Source organism: Pyrus communis, chromosome 16 (assembly GCF_041283825.1).
Source record: "Pyrus communis isolate YQ-2024b chromosome 16, ASM4128382v1, whole genome shotgun sequence".
Taxonomy (NCBI): domain Eukaryota; kingdom Viridiplantae; phylum Streptophyta; class Magnoliopsida; order Rosales; family Rosaceae; genus Pyrus; species Pyrus communis.
Window position 1 is genome coordinate 14,890,407 of NC_142580.1, and position 17,970 is coordinate 14,908,376.

Consider the following 17,970-nt stretch of genomic DNA (forward strand, 5'->3'; position numbering starts at 1 on the left):
AGCTAACTATTTCCTTTCGATTTTTTATGGGGGTGAGACTTATAGAATAGTAGGGTTTTTCTTTTTGTGTTGGGATTCTAAGTATGACTCTGTCGTTTTCTGTGTTGACATTCTAAGTATGACTGTGTCGTTTGATTCTCATTTTATTTTTAGCAAACACAAAATGGCAAGCTCTTGAAGCCAATGAAACCTCTATTCACCCTTCGTGCAGATACCTTTGACTTAGAAGCATGCAACTTCCCTCTCAAAATCTTTATACATATTATGCACAATCACGTTATACGTACTGATACATATGAGTAAATCAGGTTGCACCAACAATTAGCTACATAGTATTACATGACAAGATTATTAAAATTAATTCCCACCAACCATATGTATGCAAAAGGAATTCTTTGAATTTATAAGGTCATCATTTGCAAACTGATGCACTCAACCAGTGTCGAACTGTCTTTCCTGTGTGCTGGGAAGATTGACTGGACATAAATGACTAGACTAAAACCAATTCTTGACTGATTGGTCTTAGGAATATGTTCAGGTGTAGGTTTTAGATCTTTTTTTTTTAATTGAATTCTAACTTTATAGGTTCTCTATTCTAATTGTTATTACTTTTGGTTATTAATTAAGCTGTTAAATTTTTCCTCCCAAACATGGATGGACAAATAACAAATGATTTCAGTTTTCTTTTCAGTGTTTTTTTTTATGCTTTTGGATAAATTTGTGGCATATTATGTAAATTTCATTGTTGCAGGATAAATGGAAAACACACACCCAACTCCTATTCATCAGTTAAAACCATAAACGAAAGCAAAAAAAATCAAAATCCGGATATGCAGGATATGGAAATCGACAATCCCAGGCACTGTTAAAAAATATACAGCTTTGAACTGTATATTAGTTGATGAAATAGTGAGATTATTGATTCATTATTTTAATCAAAGACGGTAATACTAATAATTAACTAGCCAGAAAATATTTTTCTACCCCTATTTTTTAGATGTTGGGGAATAAAATTTAAGTATGCCGTGTTACACAAAATGAACAGATCAGTGTTTTCTTACCTTTTTTTATGAATTTTTTATTTTCTTACCTTTTTTTCATGGTGTTGCATTTTTTTTCTTAAATTTTTTGGCATTCATACATTTCTTTTCAAGTGTTGATTAAAATAATTTAACTATTTTCAATAATTCTTTTTCCTCATGCTAACAATTTGATAAGTGTGTTGTTCTTTGTGTTATTGATAGTATAATCTATATTTTTATTTATTTTTTAATTACTTTTGTAACTTTTTTTCCTTCTCTGTCTTGGCATGATAAATTGTGAAGCAAGATGCCGTTGAGGCGACCACATTAAATGTTGAGTATGATGTTATGGTTGCGAAGATTGAAGCTGGTGGATGCTATGAAATTATTGATTTCCGTACCAGTAAAATCAGGGGACAATACAAAGTAGTCCCGCATGAAACTCAAGTTTTGTTTAATGCGGTAACAAAATTTAAAAAATTGGCCAGTGTGTTTCCACCCATCCCTCGCCATCGGTTCTTTCTACAAGATTACAACACACTTTACCCTCACTTGGACAGGGTTGACATCCTTACAGGTACTGTTAACATGTCTATGCATATAAATCCATTCAAACGAGTTGGTATTTATTTTCTAAAGTAGTATTTAAAAATGTGCTTATATTTATGTTTTAAATTATAAGATGTTATCGGTTGTATAAGAGCCGTACAGTCCTTGGAAGAAAAACAAATTAATCAGAGGGTTGCATACAAATGTGATGTGCACATTCAGAATATAAGGTCATTTTTCACCTTTTATTGTTATTAGCCTAAATTGTCTTCAGTCTTTGTTCCTTTGCTGTTGTAAAAATTTAAATTTTTACTTGCGAGTTTTTTGATCCACAGAAAAGAAGAACTCACGGTTACGTTATGGGCAGACATTGGTGAAGCTTTTTCTTCTTTGTCAACATAGGCATTTTCGCTGCCAGTCGTGGTTGTTTTCACAAGTTTAAAAGTCAGTCGCTACCTAGGTATTTCATTTAATTTAAAATTAATCTTTTGCATCCTTATTTTGCTCTCTATCCATACTAAGTCATTTGAATTCTTTTGGTGTTTAACCATTGTTGGATTTTATTATATTTATTTGTTACAATTAGTCATTCTACGTTGCCACCCTTTCTAACCAGTCAATTTGCAGCTATCTGATTATATTGGTGCTCAATGATTGTTGTTTGTCATACTTCTACTTATTTTCTGCTTTCTCTAGTTTTATATATTTAGTTGATTAAGCTATTGATAGTCTCGACTGACAATTACAAAATAACTAAAACTATATTCTCAATCGAACACTCACTTAGGAATTCACTGCATGTCCCAATTAATTATGTTACCAGTTTATTAAAATTTTCACAAAAAACATCATCTGTATGCCATGCGTACCCTTTTTTATTTTTTATTTTTTTTTAAATTACTTTTTGTGATACAATGATGCAGCTATTAAAACAAATTTTAAACTGTATCCTTCATGATTTGTGTTTCATCACCTTTTTTCTGCCATGATTTCAATGCGCAGGCAAGATTGTCTTAAATAGTACTGGTTCATCACTTTTTTTCATTGATCCAGACATCCTAGAAGTGAATTCCTACAAGTCAGTGTAAGTATATTTCTAATTTTTGGAACAAAATAACGATATATCTATTATTCTTGAATGAAAACAGATGCTATTTCTATATTGTTCAAACAATGTGATCTTTTCAATCATGCAGGTTTTCCAACTGCAAAGAATTTCCAAAAATATTGCCTCCATCTTCAGACCAGGCAAATGAAGCTAAACTTCTATAGACTGCGAAAAAAGTTACAATTGATGAATTGGCTTTCTTGGATCCAGATTTGTACAAGGTTTAAAACTTGATTATCCCTTTTAATGTTCCCTTAAAATTTTACAACTGTGATTTCACACATTCAATAAAAGGAATGCATATGATTGTTGTTAGTTTCACACATATATGACAAAATATATTACAGGATGAGACATTTCTATGTAAAGCAGCTGTGAAGCATTTTGACACACGTTACGATTGGTGGTATAGTGTGTGCCCCATTTGTGTAAAACAAATGCATAAGGACCCAACAACTGCACAACTAATTTGTCAAAAACACCCAAATCAAATTCCAACACCTTGGTAATATTTAACATGTTGTGCTGCAATTTTGTTACTATGCATACCATGAGTTGAATTTTTTTTACTTTGCGCTTTTCAGTTTAGAATCAATTAATTTTTCGCTCCGTCAATGGTATGTAATTTTTCAATCTCACTATTGATATTTTTTTATACACCTAAATTTCTCATGGTTGTTTTTGTTTTGGATATTTCATTGTAATCTTACATTAGGTTTTTAAATGTAGGTATAAGGTCAATCTGATACTCGAAGATGAAACCAATGAGATTGATGCTTTGATAATTGGAAAATGTGGTGAAAAACTTTTTGGCATGAGCTGCAAAGATTTGGTTATGAATCAGACATTGGTGGACCATCAGCAATTACCAAATGAATTTCTTAGACTAATCGGGCAAAAGAAAAATTTCCATCTGCGGTTTGGAAATAGAAGAAATAATTTCAATCCAAGCAATGTCCTCATTCAGAATGTAACCGACGATACAACCATGCAACCAGCAACTCCACTGCCTTTGCCAAGAGAAATCACAGGGTCTTCCACGACGGTTTCATCTTCTACTTCAAGTGCTGAAACTACTGAACAATCGAATAAAAGGAAGAGGGAATCAATCAAGAGGACTCTTTTCACCAACAATGAGCAAAGGTTTGTTTCGTAACTTCCTTTCAAAACATAATTTTGAAATTATTTTTCATTCATTTTATTTAACACTGGTAGCCCATTTAAAACAGAGAAATGGAAGAAGTTTCAGAGGCGGATCCAAGGGAGTTTGATGAAGTTCCAATAAAGTTGCTCAAAAAGAAATCGTCACCAACTAGCGGAAAACTTGGTACCACTCCTGAAAAAACCAACTAGGTTGCTATATTTTAAACATGGCTTCTTTTTTTGCTCTACATATATTTTGATATATATTTAATATCCATCTAACTGTATTATTTTCTTTCTTTTCCCTAGCTTGCTTGCTTAAGGATGAACGATGCAGTGCCAAAACTCATCTCCGATACTGAAACGCAGTAACCGTTTTTTGTTAATATGTATCAAACAATATTGATAATATTTGGCTGCCATGTAAATGTCTCTCTGGTCTGGACTTCATAATATTGTTTGCATGTACAATATTTGGCTGCCATGTAAATATCTCTCTGGTCTGGACTTGATAATATTTTTTGTATGTACATGCTGGTTCCACTTGAGAGGTAGATGCAAGTGGTAGAATCCAATCAATCACTTTTATGTTTTCTTTTTTTGTCTATCTGTAAAGAAATATGTTTTAATCTTTTGTATCTGGATTGTACAAATTTAATATTGTATATATAAACCACTTCCAACATCTTTGTTTACGGTGATGTAAATATTTTGTGATCTACTTTTTACATGTCTTCAACACAGTGTTGCACAGAATTTCCACAACTACACTCATTCTGAACTCAATTTGGAGCAACATTCGGTAAGCCTTTCTTTTACAGTTAGTTTCATTTGTTTATATTTGAATCAACACCTTTTTAACAAATAATGATTCTTCCAACTGCTCATAAATTGATTCTTTTTTTTTTCTTGCAACTTCGACCGTTCATATATTGAAAATACCATACGTCAATCAGTGATGTGGACTTTTCTCAACATATGACCATCAAATCTTGGTATGTCTTTCATCATATTTGCTCCTTTACAATTCATAGAACTGTTATGTTTCTTTATATCCAATCCTTGCTGATAAACTAATTCTTTGTTCAAAACTTGAACCATAAATGTAATAGGCTAAAATTGTTGTGACCATTTCTCTCTATACAATTCATAGAACTGTTATGTTTTTTTTCTGTGTTTCACCACTAAGATTCAAATTCATATATTTCGGTGAGAAACAAACTTTTATCTATTTCTTAAGTTAGGCAGAGTTGTAAAAATAACTTTCTACATGCTATATGCTATTTAAAAACCCGCAGCATCGCGCGGGCACCATTGCTAGTTGTTTTCTATAAGGATTTTAATGGGGAATCCTTATTGAGTTATGAGAAGGATATATATATATGTGCCTATATATATTGTGACCTCTGCTTTCACAGATGTGTGCTCTATTTGGAAATAAGTCCTATTGTTGGTTAGAGCTTGAAATAATCTGACAGAGAGGAGAAGAGTTGCAGTGTGCTAAGATCAGTTGCAGCATTCATGGCATCTTCAAACGAAGGTTCATCAGGTTAGTGAAATTGCAATGTTTTTTTATATGGAAAAGGTCTTGTGCTTTACTTGATTGTGATTACTATAACTTAATCTTGTTCTTGGCTATAATAGTTTAACATCCAGGTCATAGTCGGGATGGGTCACTTTCACCATCTTGTAGAACTCCATGTAGCCTTGAAGCTGAAGGGGGGGAGGGGGGGGGGGGGCGGGGGGGTGGGAGGGTTGGAGAAGTAAGCACCTTCGAGAGTCTACAAGAAGTCATCCATGTCTAAACCACTACTGGACACGGTATCATTTAAGACCTTCTGCAGGCGCTCGTTCTCTTCCCAAATAGCTCAAGTAGCATTCTTAGCCTCGCTCAGCTCAAAGGCGGCCCGGATTGCTTAGGCAGCCTCATTTAGCTCCTTCCCAAGACGTTTGACCTTCTACTTAAGCCGAGTATTCTCCATGTTGGCTGCCTCGATTGCCCAGCTGGATGACCCGAGCTCCTGCTCCTTGGCCGTCAGAGTCTTCTCAAGACCAGCGCTCTATTTCCTCTTCTTGGAGAGCCATTTGAGCTCTCGGTAGTAGGCGAACAAGGCCTGCAAAAAGACCAAGAAATTATGGGCCCATCAATAAGAAAGGAGGAGGATTCAATCATAAGAGAAGAAAGATATTGAACAGATAAAATGGACCTACTCATTTCGACCACCATTCTCCAAGTCCAAAGCCCTCGACATTGGGTGTGTTAGGTATCTACACATATTTTTGGGGTCTCAGAAACGCAAAATGAGCTAATTATACAGAGTCAGTCCCTAATTACTAAGGCGCTTAAAAGGATGGTTCAGACAAGTCTTGGAACCTACTTAGCCTACCAAGTAAGCAAGGTTGTCCTACTTTAGTCTGCCAACTAGACTAACTGGAGTTGGTCCTCGCCGACGTCTTTTCACATTGGCAACAACCAACAACATGGATTTCGTGGAAAAAATGACAACTACAACCACATTACACCAAACAAAAGCAAGAAAAAGTGCAGATGCGAGAAACCAACTTGAGAGAAGTTGGAAGAAAAGATTGAAGACTTATGGAAGTAAGATTCTGGTCGCCGGAGGGAATCACGGTACAAATTCAGCAGAGTCTCTACTGAGAAAACGGAAGTAAAATGAAAGCTACACCAATGAGGGTAGGTTTATACAGCCTCGAGCACTTGTTCAATTTCTTAGACGGAAGGGACATGAAATGATTTCACGGGCCACTACGCCGTGCCTGTTTGTTGCATTTTCAATGTTGCCTCAATTCCATCACCAACTCGTAACAAACACGTACTTTGCGAGCACCTATATCCAGCTGCCTCAACCCCGACTCTTAACACAACCTTTAAATATAACCTATTAAGCTAGTAATCGAACTAAATAGTTAGGTCAGATTGCGACACACATACATTATATATGTGACAAATCTATATGCAAAACAAATGTGACAACCCAAGACTTTAATATATAGATTTCCACTTCATGGGCATTGTTTATGTCGAATAGTGCCCATAACAAACAATCATGGAGTACAGATCCTCGCCGGATTCTTTTTGTGAGGATCCTGAAAATTCATAAATCATGTTCATTCATCGTACATCATGCGGTCAGAAATCATTTTAAATATTTTTATTTAAAAATAAACATAAACAATATTTGACAAAAACTGACCACATGATGTACAATGTACAATGAACGGACACAATTCACAGATCTCTAAGATCCTCACATAAAGAATCAGAAAAAATGCACCACTCACTGCAAAAGATTGCTTGTGTGGCCATGATATTTTCTCTTTTATTTAATTTTTTTTATAAATTAATGCATGGCCGGTTATCTTTTATTAGAAATTCAGATTAGTGGCTACTTCCAACGGGATCATTTGTCACGACTGTTCCTTCTTGTGGGCCTAAAAGTAATCAATCGTCATGAGCATTCAATGTGCGGACGCCCTGCACACCACCAGATTTAAATTGATCGACATAGAAAGGGATGTAAAAGTAATCTACGGACTTGAATTTGATTTCTAATCGAACGATTGTAAGGTTAGGAAAAATATCTTCTGGACCTAAATTTTTTATCTACAGTAGAAACATGGCTTCGAATGAACCATCAACTGAAGTGAAATGGTGAAAGTGAAGATCGAAGGTAGAAGGAATTGAAAATAAATGAGATTAAAATTGATCTCATTGCGATAAGAGTGTAGATGTGACATCCCACATTGTCCAGGGAAGTGATCCTTAAATATATATTCTCATCCCTACCTAGCACGAGGCTTTTTGGGAGCTCACTGGCTTCGGGTTCCATAGGAACTCCGAAGTTAAGCGAGAAGGGGGCTAGAGCACTCCCAGGATGGGTGACCCACTGAGAAGTTGCTCGTGAGTTCCCAAAAACAAAACCGTGAGGGAATGGTAAGCCCAAAGCGGACAATATCGTGCTACGGTGGTGGAGCGGGCCCGGGAAGTGGTGCCGCCCGGGCAGGGATGTGACAATTTGGTATCAGAGCCTAACCCTGGTCGCGTGTGTGCCGACGAGGACGTCGGGCCCCTAAGGGGGGTGGATTGTGACATCCCACATCGCCCAGGGGAGTGATCCTTAAATATATATTCTCATCCCTACCTAGCACGAGGCCTTTTGGGAGCTCACTGGCTTCGGGTTCCGTAGGAACTCCGAAGTTAAGCGAGAAGGGGGCTAGAGCACTCCCAGGATGGGTGACTCACTGGGAAGTTGCTCGTGAGTTCCCAAAAACAAAACCGTGAGGGAATGGTAAGCCCAAAGCGGACAATATCGTGCTACGGTGGTGGAGCGGGCCCGGAAAATGGTGCCGCCCGGGCCGGGATGTGACAGTAGAAATAAAGGTGCTTTGGAGGTAAATAGAATGGAAGAGACGAAAAGAAAAGAAAAATGTGTAAAACAAATAATTAAAGGACAAAAACGTGAATTAAATTGCGTAAAGCAAAAAAATTGAAATACAAGTGCGAGAAGTGAATTGCATAAGAAAAGCCTAAAAAAATTTGATGACTATGAACATCACTAACATAACGTTGATACTCGGTTGCAACATTTCCGTTTATATAGTTGAAGTCGTTCTACAAGTCGCGGAGGAGTCCATGCGCACAGGAGAAAGGTGTCTGTATTCAAGTGAACCTAACCTACGAGGCAATTTAATCTCTGGCATCTCTGGATTCTGGTTGTCAACTTGAGACACAAGATTTGTCAAACAGCTTGTGTTTCTATAAGAAGGATTTGCAGTTTACTTATACAACAAGCAAAGTTGTGTACATTATTTGGAACTAAAATAATGTTTCAGACTAGAAAATTTTGACGTTTGCTGCAAATAATGTTATTTAGACACAAAACTGACGCATTACTAACCACCTCTCGGTGTGGGTGGATCGCCACATGCAATCACCATCATTGAGCATAAGAAACCGCATCCGAATGTACATACGTCTTGATTAACGATCATATAAAATAATGTCACGATTGTTTAGCAAGAGATTAATTAGTCACTGATGTTTGAATTTCATTTACTTGGTATTTAATTTGAGAAATGGAACTGTTCGAATTAATAGAAGATTTTAATTATTCAGGTGAAGTTATATAAACAAATTATATAGCTAGCTCACTACAAGAAATATTTGTGCATCCTCGATCTCTCTATATCTACTATTGTGAAGGCAGAATGCACATCTGATATCAGCCAGTGTTCCTTTCGTTTATATACCACAGATTACATTCGAACTATAGTCATACCAAGAGGAAACATTTTACCTTGTTTACTGCAATATCCAGAACCGTCCTCTTTCTCGATGAACTTAGTGAAGTCGCGATGAGTTCGGGATCAGAGGCGTTCATCTTCCACGGCTCCTACACCCACAGAAGTTTGAAACAATGTGATTAAATAGAACCTCAACAGAAATACTGACACAGAAGACAGAGCCAACTACTATAAATTTTTAATCAATGAACAGGAGAAAGAAAATGCAGAGAAATTCTCAGATTTTGAGTCATCTGTCATACATCCCCCTCCTGGAATAACCCGGCTAAATACATACGCAACTTTGCACCCCTAGTTGTTTCTGAGGAAAACACAATAATGTGTAAATCTCATTTTTATATTGATACATGTAAAATCCAAGAGCATTATAATCTTGACCAATGTATGGAAACATGTTTTTGAAACCAAAGTTCACAAAGAGCAAACATTCTATGCTCACCAAAAGCAAAATTAGATTTAAAGACAATTGATTTTGGTCTCCGTGCGTGCGGAGACTGATGGAAGCATCAGTAAAATTTCAAGGCATTTCGATCTCTTCCTATTAAATTGATTACTCTTGGAATTTTGACGTGTCGGTACCTTCTGATCATTAGAGTCGGTAGGACAAGGAGAGGTTTTCTTTAATATCACCTTTGGGATAGGCAAATCTTCACTGGCAGAGTTGTCAACTGCAACTTCATCTGCGCCGTTTGCGCTTGCAGCCCTTGCTGCTGCTTCCATATCCCACATCTTGAATATGGCCCTCGTGAAGTGTTCTCTAGCCAAATCTAGCTCAATGATAGGTTTTGGATAGTTAAATCCAAACTCTACACCTGAGAATTTAAGCACAGAATCAGGTGCATCCCATGGATGATGGATCCACTCGGTTGGCAAACGTGCTAACTCAGGCAGCCAATGCCTTACATATTCACTCTCTGGATCAAATTTTGAGCCCTGAACCTAAATCCGAAAATTCAGAAAAATTAGAAAGGAAAAGAGTGAAATAAGATTCTGTGTGAACAGCATTACAGAAGTAAATACTTACCTCTGGACTGTCCAAACGCTCAAGCTCATGGCCATCTGGTAAGCTTCCTGAGATAGACTGCCAACCAAGGATATCACTTTCTAAATCGGCATCCATCAGCTTGTCCCAGAAATATTTCATTCCCCATCTCCAGGGAAGAAGCAGAACTTTCACAGTGAAACTTGAAACGATCACTCTTATTCGGTTGTGTATCCACCCAGTTGCCCATAGCTCTCTCATTCCTGCATCAACCAAAGGGTAACCGTAAAGAAACTGAGAGGAAAATATCTTTCTGAAATATTTCTCTTTTATTACTTAACTGAAATAATTACATGAGATGGTATTTATAGGCATAACAACCATAACAACTCTAACTAAACCATAACAACTCTAACTAACATGTACACACAGCACATTACAATTAGGTAATTAAAAACAGAATATATGTCATGATTTGGCATCCTCATCTTTACACCCCCTCAAGCTGAGCTTGGAAGAAGTTGGAGTTCCAAGAGAGAGCTTGGATTGAAGAAGAAGGAACCGGTTCTTGGGCAGAGACTTAGTGTGAATATCGGCAATTTGGTCCTCAGTACATACATACTGAACTTGCAGCAGATTAGCAAGAACTAACTCCCGAATGTAATGATAATCTATCTCAACATGCTTTGTTCGAGCATGAAAGACAGGATTGGAAGCAAGAGAAATGGCAGAGATGTTATCACACCAGATTGTAGGTTTGGAAGATAATGGAAAACCAAAATCATGAAACACCTTACAGATCCATGTAAGTTCAGCTGCAGTATGTGCCAGAGATCGATATTCAGCTTCAGTGGAGGATCGAGCCACTGTAGGCTGCTTCTTTGCACTCCAGCTGATTAAGTTGGTGCCCAGATAGACACAAAAGCCGCTGGTTGAACGACGATCAAATAAACAACCAGCCCAATCGGCATCAGAAAAAGCAGAAAGATGAAGAGAACTTTTCTGAAACCATAAACCATGATCAGAGGTGCCTTTGAGGAATCGAAGAATCCGTTTAGCAGCTTGCAGATGAAAATCAGTGGGATTATGCATGAACTGGCAGACTTGATTGACAGCAAAAGAGATATCAGGCCGAGTCCAAGTCAAATACTGTAAGGCACCAACCAGAGATCGATACTCAGTAGGATTGGAGAGAGGAATGCCACTGTGATCCAGTTTAGTAGTGCCAAGAGGAGTGCAACAGGGCTTGGAACCATCCATTTTGGTTTTCTGAAGCAAATCTAGAAGATATTTGCTTTGATGGAGAAATAATCCCTTGGATGAGCGTTGAACTTCCAAACCCAAAAAAAAATGAAGGGGACCTAAGTCCTTGACAGGAAACAGAGAACCAAGTTTCTGAATAACCTGCTGGCACACTGCCGGATCAGGACCACTGATTAAAATGTCATCCACATAAACCAATACTATAACTAGAACAGGATCTTTGATAACAAAGAGAGATGCATCAGAGCAGGATTGAGTGAAACCAAAGGACTCGAGAGCATGAAAAAGCTTATCAAACCATGCCCGAGGAGCCTGTTTGAGGCCATATAGGGATTTGTGGAGTTTACACACATGATTTGGCAGATGAGAATCAGTAAAACCAGGAGGTTGTTGCATAAACACCTCTTCTTGTAAGTCACCATGAAGAAAGGCATTACTGATGTCAATCTGATTGAGAAACCAATTGTACTGAACAGCAATAGTTAACAGAATTCGAATAGTGACTGGCTTAGCGACAGGGCTAAAGGTTTCTTGATAGTCCAGACCTTGTTGTTGGTGAAAACCCTTGGCAACCAATCTGGCCTTGTAGCGTTCAACAGAACCATCAGGCCGTTTCTTAATGCGAAACACCCATTTGCAACCAACCACGTTCTGAGAAGGGGAAGAAGGAACTAAGGACCAAGTGCCAGTAGCTTGAAGAGCATTAAATTCATTTTGCATAGCTAATCGCCAGTCACTGTGCTTGGAAGCTTGATTATAGGTAGTGGGAATATAATCAAGAGTGGATGGTAAAGGGTGTTTAGTAGCAGAATAAGCTTTAGGGCGAAAAATACCATTCTTGGATCTAGTAACCATGGGATGATGGTTAGGAACAGCTACAGAAGAGGAAGAATCAATGGGAGGAGCAGGAGATGGAGAAGGGGAGGGTGAGGAAAGATGGGAAACAACAGGGGGAGGAGGGGGAGGAGCAGGAGAAGGCAAAGAGGAGGAAAGAGGGAAGTGAAGATCAATGACAGGAGGAGTAGGAGCAGGGGATGGGAAGCACTGTGAAATAGAAGTGTGTGAAAAAGGAAAGACTTTCTCATTAAACAATACATGCCGAGATATGTAAACCCGGTTTGTGAGAGGATCCAAGCACCGGTAGCCCTTGTGTTGCAGACTGTAGCCAAGGAAAACACATTCTTTACTTTTACCAGCCAACTTAGAAGATACATAGGGCTTTAACCAAGGATAGCAACTGCAGCCGAAGATCTTAAGGCGAGTATAATCTGGTGTAGTATGAAACAACAATTCCCATGGAGAAGAAAGAAGACCAGATATAGGCAAACGATTGATCAAATAGAGAGCAGTAGAGATAGCCTCAACCCAATATTGTTGAGGAACATGAGATGCAACTAAAAGAGTGCGAGCTGTCTCTACAAGATGCCGGTGTTTCCGTTCGACACAACCATTTTGCTCAGGAGTATGTGGGCAACTAAGTTGGTGAGAAATGCCATGTAATTGAAGAAATGCTTGCAAAGAAGAATTGACAAATTCACCTCCTGAATCGGAACGAATAGCCTTGATTTTATTTCCAACAGAATTTTCTACATATGATTTGAAGGCAACAAATGTAGAGTACACTGCAGATTTGACTTTTAACGGAAAAAACCAGCTATACTTAGTATGATCATCTACTATCAACAGATAATATCGAAAACCACTAACTGAAGAGACTGGAGCAGGGCCCCAAACATCACAGTGAAGTAAGGCCAAGCTGTGAGATGCAGAGGAACTTGCAGCTTTGAAGGGAAGCTTATGGTGTTTAGCTATAGCACAATCTGAGCAGAAAAATTCAACGGAAGAAGTACCATGGACAGCCAGTTTATTCCGAGCTAGAACCCTGCGAAAAATAGGAGAAGAAGGATGGCCCAACCGACTGTGCCATATCTTGACTGGAGCTTTAATACTAACGAAAGCTGAGGCAGAGAGTGAAGGAGAAACAGTACCAGAGAAAGAACGAGTAGAGGACTGCAGAGGATAGAAACCGTCTTCAACTGAACCCCGCAAAAGCGTCTTCCCCGTAGAACGATCCTTAACAACGGATCCATTAGAATCAAGAGTTAATGAGCAATAATTGTCTCGGAGAAATTGAAAGGCAGACAACAAATTGTGCTTCATGTGAGGTACATGAAGAACATTGTTCAGTTTAAAGGAAGTAGCAGGTGTACAGAATGTAGAGGAACCAACATGAGAGATGGACAAACCTTTACCATCACCTATGTATACTTTTTCTTCACCAGTGTAGGGAGTAGGAGAGTGAATATTGGAGATGTCATTGGTGATGTGCGAGGTAGCTCCAGAATCAATCAACCAGGTAGGAGGAGACTTAGCACTGTAACGAGCACACATCGCTTGGAGCTTGGAAGGAGGAATGCGACCAGAAATTTCCGGATTCATACGGTCATAGCAATCAATGGCTTCATGACTGGAATTGCCACAGATTTGACAAGGGGCTCGAGGACCAGAAGAAGAGCCGCGAGAGGGAGCAACAGTATTTGGGCGATTGAAGTTACTGGTGAAATTGTTGCCACGAGAATGACCTCGATTACCACGATGATTGGAGAAGCGATTGGGCTTTCCACGATTCGAATTATACCGAAAGGAGTGCTGCAGTGGTTGATTCTGAAGAACATACGCCTGAGGAGGTGTGGGAAGTAGTGGTGGCTAAGTGTTGACCGATAAGGCATGAAACAGTTCAGTAAGATTGGATGAGGCAGCTTTCTTGCGACGAAGCATAGAGAGTTCTTTGGTGAGTAACAAGCCGTGCAATTCATCCAAAGATGTGGAGGATAAACGAAGCATGATGGAATCGGTGAAGGACTCAAAATCATCAGGAAGACCAGCAAGAGTGGCTGCAATGAGATCGCGATCAGAGATTGGGGCTCCAGCAGCAGTGAGAGAATCTGAGATTTCTTTGAGCTCTTGCAAGTAATCAGACATGGATTGAGATCCTTTTTGAATGCTTTGAAGACGCGATCGAAGTTGATGAACATGCGCATCAGAAATACCCCCAAATCGTTGCTCAAGTTTGAGCCAGAGATCACGAGATGACGAAACACCAACGGTGAACGGAATCACTTCCTCAGATAATGTAGAATTGAACCAGATCAGGAGGTTTTGATCTTTCTCATACCAAGCTTCAAACGCCGGATTCAGAGTGCGATCAGGCATAAGTGGTGACGGACAAGGGTCGGTACCATCAACGATACCAAGAAGACGATAGCGCCGAAGAATTGGAGCAAAAAGAGCACACCATGGAAGGTAATTGGATCGCTTGAGCTTGATTGGCACCATGCTACCAATATTTTGGATTGTGAGAGAGGTATAAGAAGAGGAATTAGGGTTTGAAGAGAGATTTGGAAGGGGAACCGACTCAGATGGAGAAGCGGTCACAGACGGAGAGGCCATGGAAATCAAGAAAACAGATCAAGAATCAAAGATTAGAAGACAAAAGCAGCAAGGAAGGCGATCGAATCGGGTAGAAATCAGAGAAGGAGAGCGGAAGAGAAGAGGATCGAGAAAAGCCGTGAGGCGATTGGCGATGAAACCATAAAGAAACTGAGAGGAAAATATCTTTCTGAAATATTTCTCTTTTATTACTTAACTGAAATAATTACATGAGATGGTATTTATAGGCATAACAACCATAACAACTCTAACTAACATGTACACACAGCACATTACAATTAGGTAATTAAAAACAGAATATATGTCATGATTTGGCATCCTCATCTTTAAACCGGTCCGACCTTGTCTCCAAGCCTTAAAATTGGCCTGGTCAGCTTGCCACGGAAAATACTTCAAGTTGCTCAGTAGTGGTCTCTCATGTGTGAACGGGAAGTTAAAACATAGATACCTTGAGTATTCTCTAAGCCCAATGGCCCTCAGAAAAAGAGTCACACTCTCTTCCCCTGTAGAGTTCCCTTCTTTTGCCCACATTATCTGCTTCATTCGAGCTGATTGGAAAACTTTCCTCACGCTCAGTTCTCCAAAGTGAAGATATGGGGACAAAAGGGATGTGGAGTTTTGCCCAGCCTTCACCCTGTTGTTTGAATAATCAAGCAGGTGCAACTCTAAAAATTTACTTAGAGCCTTGTCAGCATTGCTCCAACCTGGAGACCATGCTCTTCCTAGGAGGGCATTGCTAGACTTTTCTGTTTCATTTTCGAGACCCAGTTCCTCGAGTGAAGATTTTGCTACGGTTCCTGTCACTAATAACCATAATTGAAATAAACTCTTCTTCTTTAATTGTTTGCCTGAAAACACAAACACGCAAACAAACATGCACAAAGATCTTTGGAAGTCGAAAAGTACCTGTTGCCGGCATCAATTTCCATAGAGGAAAGCGTATCAGGAGTTCCCTTTGCATGTGTAAGCACTTATCCCAGTACGCCTCCAAGGTTGTATAAGCTTGTCCTTTTCCAGCATATACTTCCCATGGCTCATACAAAAGATCTGTATTGAAGCTTTGCACAGAAATGCCTAGCTCCACCAGCTTTCACTTGATGTTGTGATCAACAAGAAGTGAAACGGGATCTGGGCTGGAATAAATAAATAATTTACAAATCAGGAAAGAGAAACGCCTTGAACTATCTCTGCAAGAAGAATCAACACAACAGCAAGCATGACAGAGGAGGGTTCTCGTCTCCAGCACTAAGCTGATTGTCAACTTAATAAAATGGTTTTCGACAAGACTTGTGACGTGTGACTTGGATTATAAGTAAACAAAATCTTTGAGCCCATTTCACGAGTGAGATATGTGAAAGATCTCAGAGAAGAAAAATCTTCATGTTAATCATGGAAAATTCATTCATTTTGTTGTATTTTATACTGACTCAATTTGTATCACCTTAGCTTTTCGGATCAGTGGTAGCTTAACAGTTACAACCATGCAGAGGAAAAACTTTAAGGATGACTACCACAAGTCCTAAAACACAATACAAATATAGACATCCGATGAGGGATTAAGATTTCCAGATCTCAATATATAATCAGATAGGGCATCAAAAAAATTAAACTCAAAAAGCTTCGCTATTCAATTTGAAAATTAAATTATCAGTTCATTGATTGAAAATACTGTTGCGAGAGGTCCCGGAACATACCGTAAAGATGATTGAATACGACTTTGGTAGCACCAATGGCTTGAATGCAGTCCAAGAGAGCAGCAAGAGTACTCTGAGATTTGATAAGCACAAGTTCTGCCCCAAGGGATTTCAAGGACTGGTCCAAATGAGCAAGAGACTGTTTCAACCACCACCTCGAAACTCGACCCCGGTAAAATTGCCCTTCCTCTTTGGGGCACCATATATAAATAGGAAAGCATCAAGCACAGAAAATACACAAAGCAACTGACAATTATAAACTGTAAGTTTTTCCAACAGTATGAATTGCTAAAAATACCCTCAAATTTCCGTATTTGTGGATCAATTGAGCCTTCCCTACATGTTTACCAACTGAAAAAGTAAAATCCACCATAAAACCATCAATCAAACAATTCAACTGCACAAAAATAAATCATCAAATACCAATTAAACAACCTTCAAAATTTGCACAAGGAACTTACTCAAGATTATTCGAAGAACACTTCATGCTTTTTGGTGCAGCTTTTCTCCTTGAACACAATTCCACCTGCAATGGTAGATCAGTTTTCAAGTCTCTAATTAGTGTGCAATTATAGAGATTTTGTTTAAAAGATGCATATATTTTGCACTCATTTTTTCCAGGACAAAGGGGAAAAGAATATTGCAGAAGTGTTTACAGTTTGGAGTGAGGTCAAATTATGTCTGTCGATTGTTGGAGTAATGGATTGTGAATTGTTATTGACACTCCAAATTTCTCATTCTACACTCTAAACTTTTTATATTTAGAAAGAAAAATACACTTGTAAGGAGTGTAGAATGAGATTTTTGGAGTGCCAATAACACTTCCCAATGGATTTATGTGAGTGTTTGATGTAACATCACATGGAGATAGTGACACTGATTGTGGTTTGTGAACAATACTGCCAACACTAGAGATCAGGTTAAAAGGGTTAGGTCTTTGTCCATAACCTACTGGAGCATATTGTATACTGTTATTGTAACATCTCATGCCAATGATACAACTTTATGTGAAGAAAGACTTACAAATATTGTTTCTCCATGTGAAGTGAAACTTAAAGATATTGTTGTATCATTGGCACCAAATGTCATGGTAGCGGTGAATCCATGCCTACTTCTCCTAGGTCAAAATAGTCATTTTCACCTTACCTTCATGCGTCGGAAGTGCAAGCTCAGCCAAAGAGTCCTTGTCCTCCGTATTCGGATGTTTTAGTTGTTAGATCTTTATTTATAAATATAAAAATAAAGATCTAGCTATTAAAATAGTTGGCATACTCGCTAAGAATCTTTGCCAAAGAATATAAGTTCAATGTATCCTGAAACTCAACAATAAACCGCAGCACATGCTTTTAGAGATTTTAACCTAACATATTATGTTTGAATTTTTTGAATTATTGATGGGGATTTTTAATTTTTTAATTTTTTAATTTGGCAGCA

At 38.5% G+C, this 17,970-nt stretch overlaps 1 protein-coding gene and 1 pseudogene across 2 annotated transcripts; one reads left to right on the plus strand and one right to left on the minus strand.

Annotated features, from left to right (window-relative positions):
• Positions 1-784: 784 nt before the first annotated feature.
• LOC137721756 (uncharacterized) lies at positions 785-4,507 on the plus strand. The gene is made up of 11 exons (XM_088687160.1): positions 785-909; positions 1,326-1,599; positions 1,705-1,801; positions 1,907-1,971; positions 2,574-2,655; positions 2,768-2,819; positions 3,027-3,184; positions 3,264-3,296; positions 3,409-3,822; positions 3,909-4,006; positions 4,132-4,507. Exons 2-11 carry the CDS (start codon positions 1,371-1,373, stop codon positions 4,182-4,184), a joined length of 1,281 nt encoding a protein of 426 aa, XP_088543286.1. The 5' UTR covers positions 785-909; positions 1,326-1,370; the 3' UTR covers positions 4,185-4,507.
• A 1,053-nt stretch (positions 4,508-5,560) lies between these two features.
• Positions 5,561-16,739, minus strand: LOC137732747 (cryptochrome-1-like; annotated as a pseudogene). Its single transcript, XR_015957467.1, has 7 exons — positions 16,537-16,739; positions 15,749-15,975; positions 15,177-15,645; positions 10,172-10,415; positions 9,727-10,086; positions 9,141-9,236; positions 5,561-5,936 (listed from the first exon to the last, which is right to left on the minus strand). The product of XR_015957467.1 is annotated as a cryptochrome-1-like (transcript).
• Between the last annotated feature and the right edge of the window lie 1,231 nt (positions 16,740-17,970).

Coding starts and splice junctions, on each gene's coding strand:
- LOC137721756 (XM_088687160.1), top strand. CDS start 1,371: ATGGTTGCGAAGATTGAAGCTGGTGGATGCTATGAAATTATTGATTTC. Junction 2,656..2,767: donor GTGAATTCCTACAAGTCAGT/GTAAGTATATTT, acceptor TCAATCATGCAG/GTTTTCCAACTGCAAAGAAT. Junction 4,007..4,131: donor ACCAACTAGCGGAAAACTTG/GTACCACTCCTG, acceptor TCTTTTCCCTAG/CTTGCTTGCTTAAGGATGAA.